The sequence below is a fragment of the Gopherus flavomarginatus genome, chromosome 7 (genome assembly GCF_025201925.1).
Source record: "Gopherus flavomarginatus isolate rGopFla2 chromosome 7, rGopFla2.mat.asm, whole genome shotgun sequence".
Taxonomy (NCBI): domain Eukaryota; kingdom Metazoa; phylum Chordata; order Testudines; family Testudinidae; genus Gopherus; species Gopherus flavomarginatus.
Window position 1 is genome coordinate 84,742,909 of NC_066623.1, and position 17,843 is coordinate 84,760,751.

Genomic DNA, 17,843 nt, shown 5'->3' on the forward strand with positions numbered 1-17,843 from the left:
TGACAAACAGAGGCTAGGGACACCATTCCTCACCCATCCTGGCTAATACCCATTTATGGACTTAACCATCAGGTGTTGTAAGACAAAACATTCATCAGTACTTATAGAGCACTGTGAGATTTCTGGATGGAAGGCTCTGTAGAGGAATAAAGCAGCAGTAGTGAAACCACTGTATCTTTATCTAAAGACCTTCCACCATCATCGTGCAAAACAATTCAAAATGACGAAGTTCAGTACTTGTCCTAGGGCCAATCCAACAGCTTAGTGGCAAGGATCTACATTTGACCATCTATCACCACTTCAGTTAGCAGTATCTGGGAGCACAGTGGGCAACACACATGCATTCTGAAATGGGGAAAGGCCTTTACTGCTTAGCAGAAGTAGCACTGTGTACAAAGGACTGGTGCTCTAGTACTGGTGGATTATGATGGGAATCTCATCCAAAAAATCAGGCTTTGTTGGAGAGGGATGTGGAGAGCCCTGCTCCCACAAGCAAATTGTACACCCCTTTGTAAAACAATTGGAAGTTTTGCTGCAGTTCACAACATCAAAGGAAGACATACATCCTCAGTAAGTGAGGCAGCAATGTATGAGGATTAAGTGCTTTTAGGATAATACTGTAGTAACTTACTTTTGCGCATTTTTTGGGGGGGGGGAAATAAAGTCCAGACATTAAAGAATAACTTATATAGTAAGAAAAAGGTCCTCAATTTAATCAATCACTTACTTTAAGCAGGCAAGCAATTTGTAAACATTCAAAAGCGGCAGCATCCAAATTACAAACAATTTAAAAGAAAAAATTGAGATTAAGGATTTTTTCTTTCAAAAAAATTGGAAATGATCATTTAAAATGCTACAAACACTGAACACTCAGTTACATTACCTATCATCCTGCTAATGGTTCTTTCTTACAAAGATTCCAGTATTTCTAAAATTCATGATCTTGTAATAACTTGCACATTAGCATTTGCTGCTTGGAAGTCAGCTGCTTGGGAGTTACACCTGTATTTAAATCCCATTAGCAAAGGTAATGCTTGTGTCTTGATTCAATACTTCTTTAACTTCTGAAGGCAAAGTGTCAAAGAGGTGATCTTCCACAACAAGCCCGCTTTTCCTGAGAAGCCGACATTGTCCTAGCATAGCTGGTAGCCGATCTAAGCAGTTTCCCTTCAGTTCCAGGTGAGTTAGCTGCACGAGCTGACCAATTTTATCTGGGATCGAGGTAATACAGTTTTGCCCCAGACTCAAAGTCCTTAATTTCACACATTTAAACAACTGTTTTGGCAAAATATCCACTTTGTTTCCTGTGATATGCAAATGCTGCAGATTTTGAAGCAATCCAATTTCCACTGGAATTTCTGCAATTGAGTTATAGCTTACATCTAAGCATCTGAGTTTCTGTAAACTGAACACTGCGACTGGCAAGGATTCGAGTTTGTTATTGGAGAGATAAAGGGACTCCAAGTTCTTTACATGAGTAATGGAGGAAGGAATGTTGACTATTTTATTGTGCCACAACTTTAAGCAAGTAAGTCTTTTTAAGTGCTGGAAGCTGATGACTTCTTCAATTGTGCGTATGCTATTTGATTTTAAATCCAGATCCTGTAAATTAGACAGACTGAAAATGGCATGTGGAATTCTCTCCAGTTCACAGTTCTGTAGTTCCAACTCAGCTACATTCATCATTTTCTTAAGGCTATTCAGTACCACAAGCTTGGTGCCATCATTGTGAATTATTAGTTTTGTTAGGTGCGGTGCCACATCTGTGATATTGGTGGGGACTTTGGTCAAATTGCTCTTCACATGGAGAATTTTAAGGTGTCTTAACTCTCTGAGAGATTCAAGCCCTATCATCTTATTATTTTCAGAATTCAAGTTGCCTATCAAGTATAACTCACGGAGATTTTTGAGCAAATATACCCAAGCAGGAATTTCTGCAACATCTGTGAATTTCACGTGAAGGCATCTCAAATTGTCACGGAGGAAGCTGAAAGCAGTCTGCTCAACCTTTGCAGGGCAGTGACAGAGATGAAGCTCTTGAAGGTTAGTCATCTGGGAGATTTTAGCTGGGATTTTTGCTTCAGGAATCAGCTCAAGTTTCAGCACATCCAGGTCTGTCAGATCAAACACTGCATCAGGGACCCCTGATAGCATGAAGAGATGCAGCTCTTGTTTATCCTGTGCATTGCGGGAGACGTGCTGCCGAAGCTTTTCAAATGTCCACTCGTGGTTTAAACTAATTTCACGCAGCTTGTTTTCACTTACCTCTGACAAGAAGACACCAAATCTCTTTGAGTACAACTGGTCGTATTGATCTACCATGTGCAAAAGAAATGCAAAATCGTTTTTAACATCAGGAATATCACTGAAGCTGCTCTCTTCTCTGACCTTCTCAAAGGAATATTCTTTTAAGGGTATTCTAAACAACCAGAAGAGTGTGTACAGACAGACAAAACCATACACACAAATGAGAGAAATGTAGCTGATAAGCAGTTTTTTCAACATATAAGCCATATTGTGTGTGCACTCAAATTCCTTATAGCCAGTCAAATGCTCCACTTTTGGCTTGCAGTTGTGCTCAAAACTAATCTCATTTACAAAGTTAGCTGTATAGCAAAGAATAAATATGAATTTTACGGTCTTGATGACTGTCTGGACAACATAGAGTTTATAAATCAAGTCACTGTCCTCCACATGGGCCCGGAATTTTCGAACTTTTTCAAACAGGGCTTTGGCTTGTTCTCCATCTTTTTTATCTAAAATAGTCATGCTGGGAACCTCAATCACTGGCTTTTCAGCTGAAAACTTGAAGCCAGTCTTGGTTATCATAGGAGTACTAGCACTTGGGCTTCCTTCATCACTGCTAGTGGAAACGTGCTTTGGCAGGGATTGGGCACCTGTTAGTCTCTGTTTGTTCTCCTCAGAGTCCTCACATGCTGTTTCAGATAATGCTTTTGTAGTCCACGGGGATTCAAAACACTTTCCTAATATAGACACAAAATGTTCAATTTTTGAGCAAGTTTTGGGATATTTAAACCAAAAATTGCTACTGACCATTAAAATAATAGTGTGTATGAGAGCAAGATAGGGAAAATACTTTGAATACCAAGGAAGAGCCAAATGATAGCACATCTGGTTAATAAATACATATTGCTGATAATCCAAATTGGTTTTTCGGCCTGAAGAATCCTGTTTCTCATTCTTCGGCTCCTGATTTGATACAGTAGATTGCAACTGAGAATAGGTAGTTCTGCTCAGTGGTATGTCTGGTGTTATGGTAGGTGCACTTTCAAAGGAAACTGTTCTCATTGCCATTTCTTTATCCTGATCAGTGGCTGCTTCAAATCCTGGTGTAACATCAGCATTCTCTGGTATGCTGGGTTGTGCTTTTGAATTTACAGCAGACTGCAATACTGGCAAGCAGACCACCTGATCTTTGGTCAGCTGCATGGTTCCAGCAAAGATGGCAACCATTAGCATAACAACAGCAAGATAATCCATAAATACATCCCACCATGGCTTCAGGATGCGATAAGTTGGCTGAATGTCATTAAGTGATGCAACTTCTGCCAGGGTAAACATTCCTGAAACAAAACAAAACATAAGTTACTATCATCTGTTGTTGACAGACTGGCAATTTTTTTTTCTATTGAACAGCGTAACATCACAAGACATATAGAATCTGAAAAAGTTTTCCACTGCTCTTTGTATTTTGTTGAATTGTATGCTCTTGTCCACCACCCCATAAAATGGAAGCTAGCCAGACAGGATCCTTTCAAGGGTGTACGGTGTCTCTAGAACAAAAAAAACAACAACATCTCTCTCTTTACTTACTGTCAAATTATATTTAGAGAGAGCCATCACTTAACAGGTTTGCACTGTATGATATAAATATCTGGACTGTTAAGAGCTGTAGTTGATATATTTTAAAAACGTGAATAGCAAATAGAATACACCTTGTGAAAACCAGTTTCTGTAAAAGTGATTGCACTGTGCACTTTGAATATGTAAAGCACTCTATTAGTGTTAATTAAAAATATATTTTAAAACAGAAAAAATATACAACATTTTGCAAAACATTCTGCACTCTCTTATAACAATATGACAAAGCCTCTCATTTCCAATGCATTCAAATAAGCTTAAAAAAAACCCCACAATACATTTCTCTCCTTTGTTATCAGATCCTTTTCCTAAGGTACCATCAACTCACATCTTAGCAATGTTAATGTTTCAGCTATTATATAAAAATTCTATACTAAAAGAGCTGCTTTCAATATTTTTATTTTATAGTAAGATATTCAAACTATTTAAAACAGTCTGGAAAACAGATAGAATCTTTCGTTTCTCAGTTAATGAAAATAAAAGACAATTATCTGGAACTCAGTTTATATAGCTGTCATAAACAGATAGTTAAGGGTTAACGTCTCTTTTACCTGTAAAGGGTTAAGAAGCTCAGTAAACCTGGCTGACACCTGACCAGAGGACCAATAGGGGGACAAGATACTTTCAAATCTTGGTGGAGAGAAGTCTTTGTTTGTGCTTTTTGTTTTGGGGGTTGTTCGCTCTTGGGACTAAGAGGGACCAGACGTACATCCAGGCTCTCCACATCTTTCTGAATCAGTCTTTCATGTTTCAAAATTGTAAGTAATAGCCAGGCAAGGTGGATTAGTCTTATGTTTGTTTTCTCAACTTGTGAATGTTTCTTTTTGCTGGAAGGATTTTTACCTCTGTTTACTGTAACTTTGAATCTAAGGCTGCGGGGCAGGGGGGTGTCCCTCTGGTCTATATGAATCTGAGTACCCTGTAAAGCATTTTCCATCCTGATTTTACGAGATAATTTTTTACCTTTTCTTTCTTTAATTAAAAGCTTTCTTTTTAAGAATCTGATTGATTTTTCCTTGTTTTAAGATCCATGGGGTTGGGTCTGAACTCACCAGGGATTGGTGGGGGGAAAGGAGGAGGATGGTTAATTCCTCCTTGTTTTAAGATCCAAGGAGTTTGGATCTGTGTGAAGCCTCTCAAGGCAACCCAGGGAGGGGAAAGTCTGGGGGGAAAGGAGGGGGGATGGTTAATTTATCCCTGTTTTAAGATTCAAGGGGTTTGGATCTGTGTTTCCCAGGGAAGGTTTTGGGGGAACAGGAAGTGTGCCAGACACTGAATTTATGGCTGGTGGCAGGGTACCAGATCTAAGCTAGTAATTAAGCTTAGAAGTGTTCATGCAGGTCCCCCACATTTGCACTCTAAAGTTCAAAGTAAGGAAAAAACCTTGACAATAGCAAACTAGTCTTCCAATTAAATTTTATCCATTGCTACCTTGAACTGTAAATCTGATTTGAATTCCCACCCAATCTCTGTTGCAGCATAGTTTACTGCCCATCCAATAGCTGTTTCCTTTTATTATTATGCAGTCTGGAGGGCTGAACCCATCTGATCAAAGAATAAACTTCCCTTACAACCAGGATGTGGTAAAAACACCAGTTTAACTGTTATATTCATGACTAAAATTTGTAATTTCATCTGTAATTATGTAGTGCATGTGTCCCGTGCATCACATATACCCACACAAGCGGTGGGGGGAGGGGGAGAAGGGGAAGGGAAATCTGTATCACATACAGTCAGTTTAACATAGTAGGAGTAAAAACGAACAGGAGTACTTGTGGCACCTTACAGACTAACAAACTTATTTCAGTATAAGCTTTTGTGGGCTACAGCTCACTTCTTCAGATGCATAGGAGTAGCTAATGATGAGAATGGCCCATCAGGATACTAGGAGAATCCAAAGCAGACAGGCCTAGGATGGATCAGCTGGGTTAATTATTTCAACTGTGTGGCAGTTCAGATCTACGCAGAAGTACACCTCAGTTTGCTGTTTGTTACTTAGGGAGTACAGTCACAAGTGCACGTGCACAGCATGGGATCACTTGGTTATTTCTAATCCATATTTCTTCATACTTGTCAAGTAAGCTTGGACAGAGTCTATAGCAGACACTGAATATTTACAGGCCAAATAGTGCAATTAATAGTTGCCTCTTGCTCACATCTGTGTGCAGAACTCAAGAACTGGCCACATTCCATTTGGCCAACTTCTTATATAAATAGAGTTCACCTTTAGGCTGAGAATGAGCATGAGACATTTCAGCCAAAGCCAAATTTTAGTCAGAAAGTTATAGGCACCTGAAAATAGGAGCCCAGAACAGAAGAATCAGAGCCATCATGCTGCTACAACTACCTACACTGTAGCTACAACACAAAAGCCATGGCCCACATCATCACCTCCTGTGACGAAACTCGCAGGAAGCAGCTTTGAGGGAGGCAGTCTTCCATGAGGATCCGTACGAGGGGATGAGGACAGCATGTTCCTTTCTCGATCCGTTCGAGGGGATGAGGACAGCATGTTCCTTTCTCCCTCCCTCCCTCTGTCAAAACAAGGTGTGGGGGCCACTCACAAACCTGGTGGATATGGTCATTTGCTTAGAGACCCAGTACCTCCAGACTGATGCTGGCCTTCACTGACGCCATCCACTCAATGTGGCTCCACTGGAGCCATTTTACCAGGGATTCCTGCGCCCACGATTACTCTGGGGGAATCCCAAAGCGAACAGCCTCCACAGTAAAGAGAATACAGCCCCAGGCTGGAAAGGCCCACTACTGCTTCAGCTGGAGTCAATGACAAAACTCCTATTGACTTCAATGGGACTAGAACCAGACATCGTATGTTAATCATTTGTAATGTATGTAGACAGATAAATATATAATGATCCTCCCCCACCCCTGAGGACTGGGGTCATAGGTGGCAAAATGGCTATCCCACCCAGCGTGGGAAAGGAAAATAATATTAATAATATTTTTTCCTGTACAGATCTTTCAAAGGGGCTTTGAAATAAGGCTTCTGATGGTCTCAGATACTTTCTGCAAGGTCTGGTCTACATCAGAATTTTAATAAAATTTCTCCACCAATGAACAGTAGCAGTGGTGAGACAGCTAGCAAAGACAGGTCACCAACAGCTACTGGCATTTTGCCCATTGTCAGCTAGACCTATGCTGAGCATGGTCAGCCGATGCAGTAGCCAGAGAACTAGCTGCCAGTCTGTTCTACCGTTCCCACCACTATACTACTGCTACTGGTGGTAGTACAATAGCAGCATCTTTCTCAAAAACTTCCTTATGTAGACACAGGGTAACTGTGCAGAAAGTGGTTTCATTCAGTCTACACTAGCAGAAGCCATTTTCAGTTCAGGGGAACCTATTTCTAAAACAACTGCCACCAAGGGCTTAATTTCACAGTGTAGAAAGAATGCCATGAGAACATTTGTATAACACTGAAAACTGGCCACATCAGCAAGTTAAAAGTCATCCAGTGGGCTGGGAAAGAAATGCGCAAAATAGAGAAAGAGCACAAGAGTTCAAGTGGTTGTTGATTTTTTTTATTTAATAATCTATTGCAGACTTTGTCCTACACACAAAATTATTCAAAAGTTTCAGTAAACTTGATAGTTGCTGTAATCCTCTTACTGTAGGCTGCAGCCAGTGTGATGTAACAAGAGCTTTACACAAGAACAGCGTTCAGCTCTCTGAACAGGTCTTTTCTTTCAAGTGACTGAAGCTCACAGAAGAACTGCTCTTTCAACAGAGATCAGCAGTTATGAAACATGGAAAATGATGATGTTTTACAATCTAAAATTCAGCATAGCATAAAAAGAGAGGTAGACAGTTTCTAGCTGGTATCGTTGGGTCTATGAACTGAAAACCAGCTCTCCTTTCCCCACCTGTAAAATATTTAGGCATTCTGAGTTAAAAACAAAAAAACCAAAAAGGTCCACACAGTTCATAAGTCACATTCTGACAAGCTGCAAGTGAATTTGATATACTCCATCCACAACAAGTCCTTAATCTTCTCAATTTCACTGAACTAATAACCATAAAAATTGAATTCATACTTCAATGCTAATTTTTCACATTCCATCTATTTCAGATTTGCAGGACCTGAGACTTAAATTGAAGACAGGACAACAAGTTTGCCACTGTTTTTATGATAATTTTACTAAAAAAGACAGCTTTAAGTACTTACACAGTTTTAACATGTTTTTTGTTCCATAGTTTGTAATACCCTTTCATAAACTGGAAAGCAATTTCTTTCACAACCATTTTTCATCTTCATTTTGGGGACAGGGATTAGGATTGATGGGAAGGCAGAAACTGAATTACTCCTGTAAGTCTAATGTAGGAATATCAGACTCATTCTGCATTGGGGGACAAACTATAGTTTAAATTTGGATCTGTGGCCTGGAGTTAGAAAACCAGGGCCATAAACAACACTTTGACTATAGCAGGCTCCCTGTTGAAGTCAACGGGAGTTCTGTGCAAAGATCCAGGGCAGCCTATTCTGTAGGTTGGCATCTTAGAACCTTGGAGAACACATACCATTCCATTGGAAAGCCAAGCACCTGATTTCCTGTGGTAAAAAAACTCATCTCCTTCTAGCCCTTGTGGTTCATCAGGCACTGAATGGAAAATAGGCCTCCAGTCTCCCAGTCGAAGCACTGCTTTTTTGACACCCTAGTCCATGACTGAAACTAGAACGTCTTGGTCCCTGAAGATGTTTTTCAGTGATTTCCATTCCCTAACAGAGTTTAGAGGGCAGACACTTAGTTTAAGACAGTGTGGTTCAGTTCAGTTTTGATGTAAAACTAGTCATTTCAATTATCGCTATTACAACATGACAGCTTAACATTACATAAATAACAGGAATACACAAGAAAGCTATCTACAGGAAATCCTTGTATTTTGATGAATAACCTCCACTCCTTATTTAAACCTTCCAACAAAAATCATTGATTTAGCCAATCTAAGTAGTCAAGATGATAGAATTTTATCTTAGTCTCTCTTTGGATCATTATTTATCAGCAATGCCATGTCCCAAATCAGAACGCAATTTTCTGTGAGAATTCTCTCTTCTTCAGATAAATTATGGTTAGCTTGGTTAGGAACCTCAGTTTTACTCTCACCTCCTCCTAAAATCTTAGAAAGAACCTTCAAAGTCCTGGCAACATGAGTGCACCAACTCCCCTTTCATTGTGAAGGTGACTTGGGAGGTCTAAAATTAAAAATATTTTAATTTATTCTATTATATAGGTAGATATCAGGGAAGTTTAATGATTCCTAAAAGCTCCAACCTAATCTGAGTATAATGTATCTGTACTTTTATTGAAAAAGGAAATATTCTCCATAGTCTCACTTTCTCTTAGATGTGATTGTAAAAAACCATAAATTACTTGCAGTTAAAACAATCAGCGCAGAATGAGAACCGCTGGCAATTACATCTGCACAGACAGAAAGATAATACTACTGATCTAAATTACAGGCTTCAAATAATTCAACAACTGTAACCATTATTACATAAATTGTGTTGCCTGCCCAATTAAATCCCCTTTAATTAGTTTTTGAAAAGTAAGTATTAGCACAGCCCCTGGGAGATGTGATTAACAGCTCAGGAGTTTCATTGGCAGACCTCAGAAAGCAACTACTCAAACAAACAGCGAGTGGACATGTTGGGCTATTTCTTACTGGGTCACAAATTAAACTCTTCTATTTGTAAATAAGATCAGTGTAAAATCTAAAGGAATAATTGGAATAGGAAGCAGCATCTTGATTTGCATTCTTTATGTTTATTTACATCACACTGCTTCCTGTACTCACTGATCAAAATTCATCTGGCTGTCTCTGTAAAAACAGGAGTATCTGAGAGTTACAGGCCCTATTTGATAAACCATTTCATGTTTTCGTTAATTTCACAGAGAGTCGGGGGAGGGGGGAAGAGATAAACAAACAAAAACAACCCCACCCATTTTACTTTCAGGTTCCCAACAACTAAGATGAGCCCACCTGTCTTTGTACCCCTCTGAAAATGGAAAGATGACTTCATCAACGTCATTCACTGGAGTTGATCTAATATTTCTGCCAAAATTTTTCCAACCAAAAAAATGCCTGTTTGAACTAGATGAATTTTTTCCCCCACACAGAAAGTTCACTCAGCTCACTCACACACACTCTCTCTCACTCACTCATTCACACACACATTATTCCCCTCTCTCCCTCCTCTTTTTTTTGGACCAGCGCTAGCTATTAACCATCACTTTCAGAAAGGTAAGATAGTCCCAATATATTTATTCTTAGCTCATATCGAAGTCTTTCCATGCCTCTCTGATCATTGCCACTGATGTTCTCTAGGGTTTTTCTGTTTGTGTTATACCCTATAGAAGATGGGGTGACTAGAAGTGACTTTAATATAGTGGATGATGAGCTTGATACTTGCAGTGTCTTGCTAGTGTATGAGGGATTACAGTTGTTCCACGCTTCCTCAGAGAGATCTCAGAGAATGGTATTGAGAAGATCTTCTCTTCATCCCTAGAAAACTAATGCAAGGGGCCAGAGGATTTGATCTTGTCGTCCCTCCTGGATAATGTGTATACAGAGAACCTGGGAGAGATTATGACGCATTATGGGACCCAGTGGTACCATCACACAGATGACATTTACCTCTATGCCTCATTTTCACCAAACCTGGATTATAGGGTTACTGAACCTAGTGGAAGTTCAAATCTGGATGGGAGAAAACTTCCTGAAGTTTCACCTAGACAAAGCATAATCAATGCTAGAAGACAGATTCATTTCAGAGGAGACTGTGCCTCAAACTTTACTTGGGTGTGTAACATCACCCTTTCCTAGCATGGTTTAAAGTCTTCTGTCCCATTGGATCACTCACTGCTTCTAGTTACTCTCAGAAGAAGTGGAAACCTACCAGTATTGCCTCCCATTTCAAGAGAAATAGGATGGATAAATAGTTATAAGCACATGACAATTGTGTTTTGCTACCTATTCCATTCCAGGTACAATTCAAAGTTCTGACGACAATTATCTTTGTCAGTGACATACAAATCAAAACTGATAATTCAGCAAAGTGCAGATTTCTATGCTGAGTGCTCCTACTCATCAGGTCTTGGGGAGAACTCAACACAGAAATATATATATAGATAGACAGATAGATTTTAAATAACTATTTTAAATGTTTCTCAGTTCTGCTTTTTGATACTTCTTGTGTGACTGATTTAACAAAATAAGCATATGTCCCTCACTTCTCACATTTATCTCCAGACTTCTTCTCCTTGTCCAGAGCTATTCTGCCCCCAACAATCTTCTATTCATTGAACCTGCAGACGCGGCAGGTAAACAAACGGGCCCTGCCCGCCAGGTACTCTCCCTGAACAAGCAGCGGACCGGCTTCGATAAGCACTCTTCTAGACTGAGCGCTGAGTCCCAGTAGGTATATAGAAAGATTAACCTAAATAATCTATACAAAAGCCTGTGGAACCCCATAAAATTGGGTCCCTAATCCATGAACTACTGCAACTCATTTACAAAACTTTCCTTAAAAACATTATGTGAATATTGTGTCTCGTACTATAAAATTAGAATTTATAATCCCTATTCCCTACCTTTAGATAGGTTTTTTCCTTAAAAAGCATTTTATAAAAAAGTCCGATTTAAATAAAAAAAATCTGATTTTTTTTTAAATCATTGATTTTTATCCACCCTGCATACCACCCACTTAATTAATAATTGCTTGAAAGTATTGATATATAAATCAACCATGACACAGATGTGTGGTCTAATCAGTGCTGCTTATGCTTAGAACAGCAAAATTATTTCTCACGCCAGAGAGGAATGTTACAGGCCCCCTTCCTCCTCCACCCACCAAAAGAAGTTTCCTAACATTTCTGTTCATCCTAGTCCAAAACAGGCTTCAGTGGGAGCTGCAGGTGCTCAGCACCTCCCAGGTTTTGGTCCGTTAGGGTTAAACTATGTGACAATGTTCTTTTGATTTATGAACAACATTTCAGAGAGAGCCTATGAGCCTGATTCTCAGTTACACTGAGGTCCCTTTATGCTGGTCTAACTGTCACTCTCTCTGCCATCTCCCCAGTCACAGCAACAAATCAAGGGAATGTCAGGCCAGATGGGCAGCATACATCTAAAAGAGTGACCCCTTCACATGGGGAGAGCTGTACAACCAGAGGTAAATGAGGCAGGGTTTCAAATAGTATTCTAATTGCAATTGCCATGTGCACGCATGCCTCTGTATCTTTGGCCCTCTCTCATCCCCAGTTGGGTCATAAAAGGCGCCAAGGCAGTAGGAGGTGGAGAACAGGAATCTGAGTAGGAAGAAAGCAGAAGCTTTGAATAACTGGAGTATAAATGAGCTGAAAGCCTAAGCAGAGGTCACAAGGGTACAGCTGCAGGAAGCCAATAAATGAGGTCATGAAGAACAAAGAAAAAAGTAGAGATTGAGGTTCATTAACATGACTCTCAACAGTAGCTTCATACTAGTCAGTGTTCACTGTTTCCATTCAAGCACAAACACAACAGCTAATCAAGAGAGGGTAATAAAGAGTAGAGAGGGGAGGGAGCGGAAAGCATTTCCTGTTGCAGTGTTACAACTCATGAGGTATATACCCACAGCATTAACACTGTCTTTACTGCAGACTCTCATGGCTTTGCTAAATGCTATTAATTATGATAGCACCTAGCAGCTCCAGTCACAGGCCCCTATTGTGCTGTACAAGCACAGAACAAAAGCTGGCCCTTGCCCCAAAAAGCTTACAATCTAAATAGGAGCTTAGAGTCAGTGTTTTACATGCATCTGACGAAGTAGGTATTAACCTACGAAAGCTCATCCTCCAAAACCTCTGTTAGTCTATAAGGTGCCACAGGATTCTTTGATGCTACACATGCTTTAAATCAGTATGAGCCACACCACCTAGGAAAGAAGGACACACAAAACTAAGAGATATTGTTAATGGAACTAAGCCACACAATGAGCTTGTGTACTGACTTTTCACCTCAGCATAACTGGAATCAAGCACTTGCTTCAGGTCACCAGGAAACAAATTTGATGGGTTGATTCTAATTCCTGCTCATGTACATTCACAATGCTCAAACTGGCACAGTTTTTAGTGTCTACCAAATAAGTATCCTAGAGTAGTATTTCTCAACCTTTTTGATACCAGGGACCAGCTTGCTGCCTTCCTAAACTGTGTCAGGGAGATCTCAGGGACCAGCGCCCAACCTAAACAAGAAAAATACTTGGTGCTGCAGGTCAAGACTGACAGTGCACCAGAGCTATGCACAAACAGCTTCAGACTAGTGCTAAACTGTCCCTCATTTACACGAGTACCAGATTAACTCACCTTTTACAAGAGAAAAGGATCTGAGCAGAGACAATAGAAGTAGCATTGATTTCAGGTTAAATGACATTCACAAGTGAAGCTTGTTACTTACGTAGTAATTAGTTGCTTGAAACTATCTATAATTAGACTATATTGAGATTGTGGATTGACAGGGTACGTCTACACTGCACAGCGCTGACAGTGGCATGTAGGGAATGCATAGCCACAGTGAAAAGCAGGCTGCGGCCACACTACGGTGTGTAGCTACATGCGGCAGTGAAAAGCTCTAGTGGGGGAGCCACTGGGATACCACATTGCTAAAAATAGCAGTGTAGACAGGATAGGACCTGCTTGGGTGTGTACAGAACTGTGAAGAGTCCATAAAGAGTCAGGTGTGTCTTCACCTCTGGTAAGACCATCTACGTTACTATTTATACCTGTGCTAGGGGGACATGCAGGGTACGTATGCGACAGGCCAACCATAAGGAGCATGCAGTACAGATATACCCAAAGTTCACATCCCATTCCAGAGAATTTTTAAGATGCACACAACCAGTAATATAGATAAAGATACAGAATGGATATGTGTACACAAGAGAATTTAGCAAAACAACTTGTTGTTTAATTGCCGCACTAAAGGCGACACTAAATATGACTGCTCTTCATTTAACTTGGACTGACTGGGCATATTATATGATCACATAAGGTTATGAGAGACTGTAACCCATATACTGTATCTGAGTTGAGAGTCAGGTTCCAAAATGTGCTATTTCCTTCTGTCTTTTTCACAGTGACATTTGTGCAGGGTGTGTATCCCCATCCGTTCGTCCCCACTTTGGTGAGCAGAGTGACAGATTGTAAACATCATACATGCAGCCAGCTGCCTTCACCATGAAGCAATGTGTCTTTGGTTTCTAGTGAAATACATGTGGTTCTGCACAGGTACCATCTTCCTTCATTTGCTTTTCTACCATTAAAACAGAGGTTCATTTAAAGAAACAGTAGGATGGGGGGGGGGAGAGAAGGTGAGAGTAAAGTTATATTTACTGTAATCACTTCAGACATTTAAAAAACAGTGAAGCCCCAAGGATCTTTAGGACCCTAATCCCTGATGTGTTTGCTGAATCTACTTTTATTTTCAGCCCATGTGGTCATGACAGCCCAATAGCCGGAAAAGTCTTTTTGACCTCTCTCCTCTATTCAAAACGTGTGTGTGTACATACGCAGAGACTGGAGGATCCCGTCAGTAGCAGATACCTCTGACCTCATCCCTGCCTGCCCTTATCATACAAGGAAGCCATCCAGAGCATGGCCTATGTCAAATAGAGGGTGCAGATCCCTGTTGCCCCTCACCCCACATACTGCTGAACACCATTGGTTTTATTGCCAGAAGACCCTCTGAATCTGGACTGTTTTGTTGGGAGGTGGAGAGGGGGTAGAAGGGAATCTGTTTTTGTTTTTAAACTTACTAGATTTTTTCTCTTACAAATATAACAACATGTTCTCTCTGGCAGAGAATGTGTTGTACCTACATTGACCAAGCACAATAACTGTTGGGTGCACTAGGTGTGCTTTATTCTCAGTACTCATGAATAAATAAAATACACCCTCACTATACATATGCCTAGAGACTGTATTTTTATCTTGCAATTCTGCTGACATGCACAGACCACTAACTGTTTTATGATCTACTTCCTCAAAAACTTGCACAAAATGGTGAAGTAAAACAAGAAGAAGAAAACTGCTCTGACAGACTTGCTCTCTTCTAGGTCTGCAGACTCCTTGCTCACTAAACCCTGCTTTAAAAAACAACTCCCTTATCCCTGCCAATATGTTTCACAATGGCCCATCACACCACAATTGGTGCTGGCAAATGAGCCATTCAGAACACAGGTAATGGTGATCTTATACTACAGAAGTAACATTAGCATTCAGAGTATTTTCCTCAGCAATTTTCAAACTTTGTGTGTTTATGTTTGGGGGTTACTTGCTGTGTTTGTCTGTCTGTCTGTTTGAAGGACCCTGTGCTGTGGCCAGCACTTGGAAGCTGTGAGCTTCTAAACAAGGTTTGAAATCTAGAAGCCTCTGTTCATTGGCTGAGGTTTAGTCAGGGGGCAGGGCTATCAGGAAGGCCAGGGCTTTATAAAGCAGTGAGTCAGTGACCAGGGAGCTTTGCGAATAGGGGCCGCTAACAGGGAGTTTTGAGAGGGAGTGGGAAGGGGGCAAGGTACACTTGCCATTCTTAAAAACCTTTAAACTAAACTATTATCAAAACTTCTTGATTTAAACAAAACCCCTCTCATTAACCTAACTAGCTGTAGGAGAGAATGCAGGCAGAAGCTCAGCAGCAGAGTGGGTGCTATCCTGTTTATTGTGCTCAATGTAGCATGTATGATTACCTGTCCTCTGGGCGAGTGGCGTATGTGTGCTTTTGGTCCAAGTCGCTCCTGGCCCTCAGAGACCGCGTATGGGCTTTGCAGTCCAGGGTGGCGGAACTGGAGAAGCTAAGAGAGGCAAGTCATTGAGGCTTTCCGGGACACTGTAGATTTGTCCCACCTCCGGTCAGACAGCCTCTGTGCTGTTGAGGAGAATGAAAGGCCCAGGGAAGCAGAGCAGTCAATGAGAGCAGAGGGAAACCTTCCCATAGTTGGGACCCTCCTTCCCGATGATGTTGGGTATCCTCTCCGGGAGAGGGAACTCCAGTCATTAGGAAAAGTCAAGTGTTAGTAATGGGACATTTGATCATTAGAAACAGATAGCTGGGTTTGCGATCACCGGGAGAACCATATGGTAACTTGCCTGCCTGGTGCAAAGGTTGAGGATCTCTGGAGGCATCTAGACAGACTTACGTGTAGTGCTGTGGAGGAACTGGTGGTCATGGTACATGTAGGTACCAATGACATAGGGAAGGGTAGGAGAGATGTCCTAGAGGCCAAATTTAGGCTGCTAGGACAGAGACTGAAATCCAGGACCTCTATGGTGGCATTCTCAGAAATGCTTCCAGTTCCACACGGAGGGCCAGGTAGGCAGGCAGAACTTCAGAGTCTCAATGCACGGATGAGACGATGGTTTAGGGAGGAGAGGTTTAGATTTATTAGGAATGGGGGAAGCTTTTGGGATGGGGGAGCCTATACAGGAAAGATGGGCTCCACCTAAACCAGAGTGGATCCAGACTGATGGCACTTAACACTAAAAAGGTTGCAGAGCAGTTTTTAAAGTAAGAGATGGGGGAAAGCCAGTTGCTGCAGAGGAGCATGTGGATCGGACAGAGACTTCTCTTAGAGGAGAATCAATTGATAGAGATTCTAGGTTTTAGTCAGGAGGGGAGGACGGATGCCTTACTAATCTATTAGAGTTCTTTGAAGGCGTCAAACACGTGGACAAGTGGGATCCAGTGGACATAGTGTACTTAGATTTCCAGAAAGTCTTTGACAAAGTCCCTCACCAAAGGCTCTTAAGTAAATTAAGTTGTCATGGGATAAGAGAGAAGATCCTTTCATGGATTGAGAACTGGTTAAAAGACAGGGAACAAAGGGTAGGAATAAATGGTAAATTTTCAGAATGGAGAATGGTAACTAGTAGTGTTTCCCAAGGGTCAGTCCTAGGACCAATCCTATTCAACTTATTCATAAATGATCTGGACAAAGGGGTAAACAGTGAAGTGGCAAAGTTTGCAGACGATACTAAACTGCTCAAGATAGTTAAGATCAAAGCAGACTGTGAAGAACTTCAAAAAGATCTCACAAAACTAAGTGATTGGGCAACAAAATGGCAAATGAAATTTAATGTGGATAAATGTAAAGTAATGCACATTGGAAAAAATAACCCCAACTATACATACAATATGATAGGGGCTAATTTAGCTACAACTAATCAGGAAAGAGATCTTGGAGTCATCATGGATAAGTCTCTGAAGACATCCACTCAGTGTGCAGCGGCAGTCAAAAAAGCAAACAGGATGTGAGGAATCATTAAAAAAGGGATAGAAAATAAGACGGAGAATATCTTTTTGCCGTTATATAAATCCATGGTGTGCCCACATCTTGAATACTGTGTACAGATGTGGTCTCCTCATCTCAAAAAAGATATACTGGCATTAGAAAAGATTCAGAGAAGGGCAACTAAAATGAGTAGGGGTTTGGAACGGGTCCCATATGAGGAGAGATTAAAGAGGCTAGAACTTTTCAGCTTGGAAAAGAGGAGACTAAGGGGGAATACGATAGAGGTATATAAAATCATGAGTGGTGTGGAGAAAGTGAATAAGGAAAAGTTATTTACTTGTTCCCATTATATAAGAACTAGGAGCCACCAAATGAAATTAATGGGCAGCAGGTTTAAAACAAATAAAAGGAAGTTCTTCTTCACACTGCGCACAATCTGTGGAACTCCTTGCGTGAGGAGTTTGTGAAGGCTAGGACTATAACAGTTTAAAAGAGAACTAGATAAATTCATGGAAGTTAAGTCCATTAATGGCTATTAGCCAGGATGGGGAAGGACTGGTGTCCCTAGCCTGTGTTTGTCAGAGGGTGGAGATGGATGGCAGGAGAGAGATCACTTGATCATTACCTGTTAGGTTCACTCCCTCTGGGGCATCTGGCATTGGCCACTGTTGGCAGGTAG

At 40.8% G+C, this 17,843-nt stretch overlaps 1 protein-coding gene across 2 annotated transcripts in view; it reads right to left on the bottom strand.

Annotated features, from left to right (window-relative positions):
• Nucleotides 1-684: 684 nt before the first annotated feature.
• The window catches only part of LRRC8D (leucine rich repeat containing 8 VRAC subunit D), an 87,866-nt gene continuing 70,707 nt past the window's right edge, over nt 685-17,843 (bottom strand). For both annotated transcript variants that reach the window (XM_050962127.1, XM_050962126.1), the window contains exon 2: nt 685-3,584. In XM_050962127.1, coding sequence (XP_050818084.1) covers nt 1,009-3,582 — 2,574 coding nt within the window. In that variant the 5' untranslated portion in view covers nt 3,583-3,584 and the 3' untranslated portion in view covers nt 685-1,008. The remainder of the gene's footprint in view (nt 3,585-17,843) is intronic.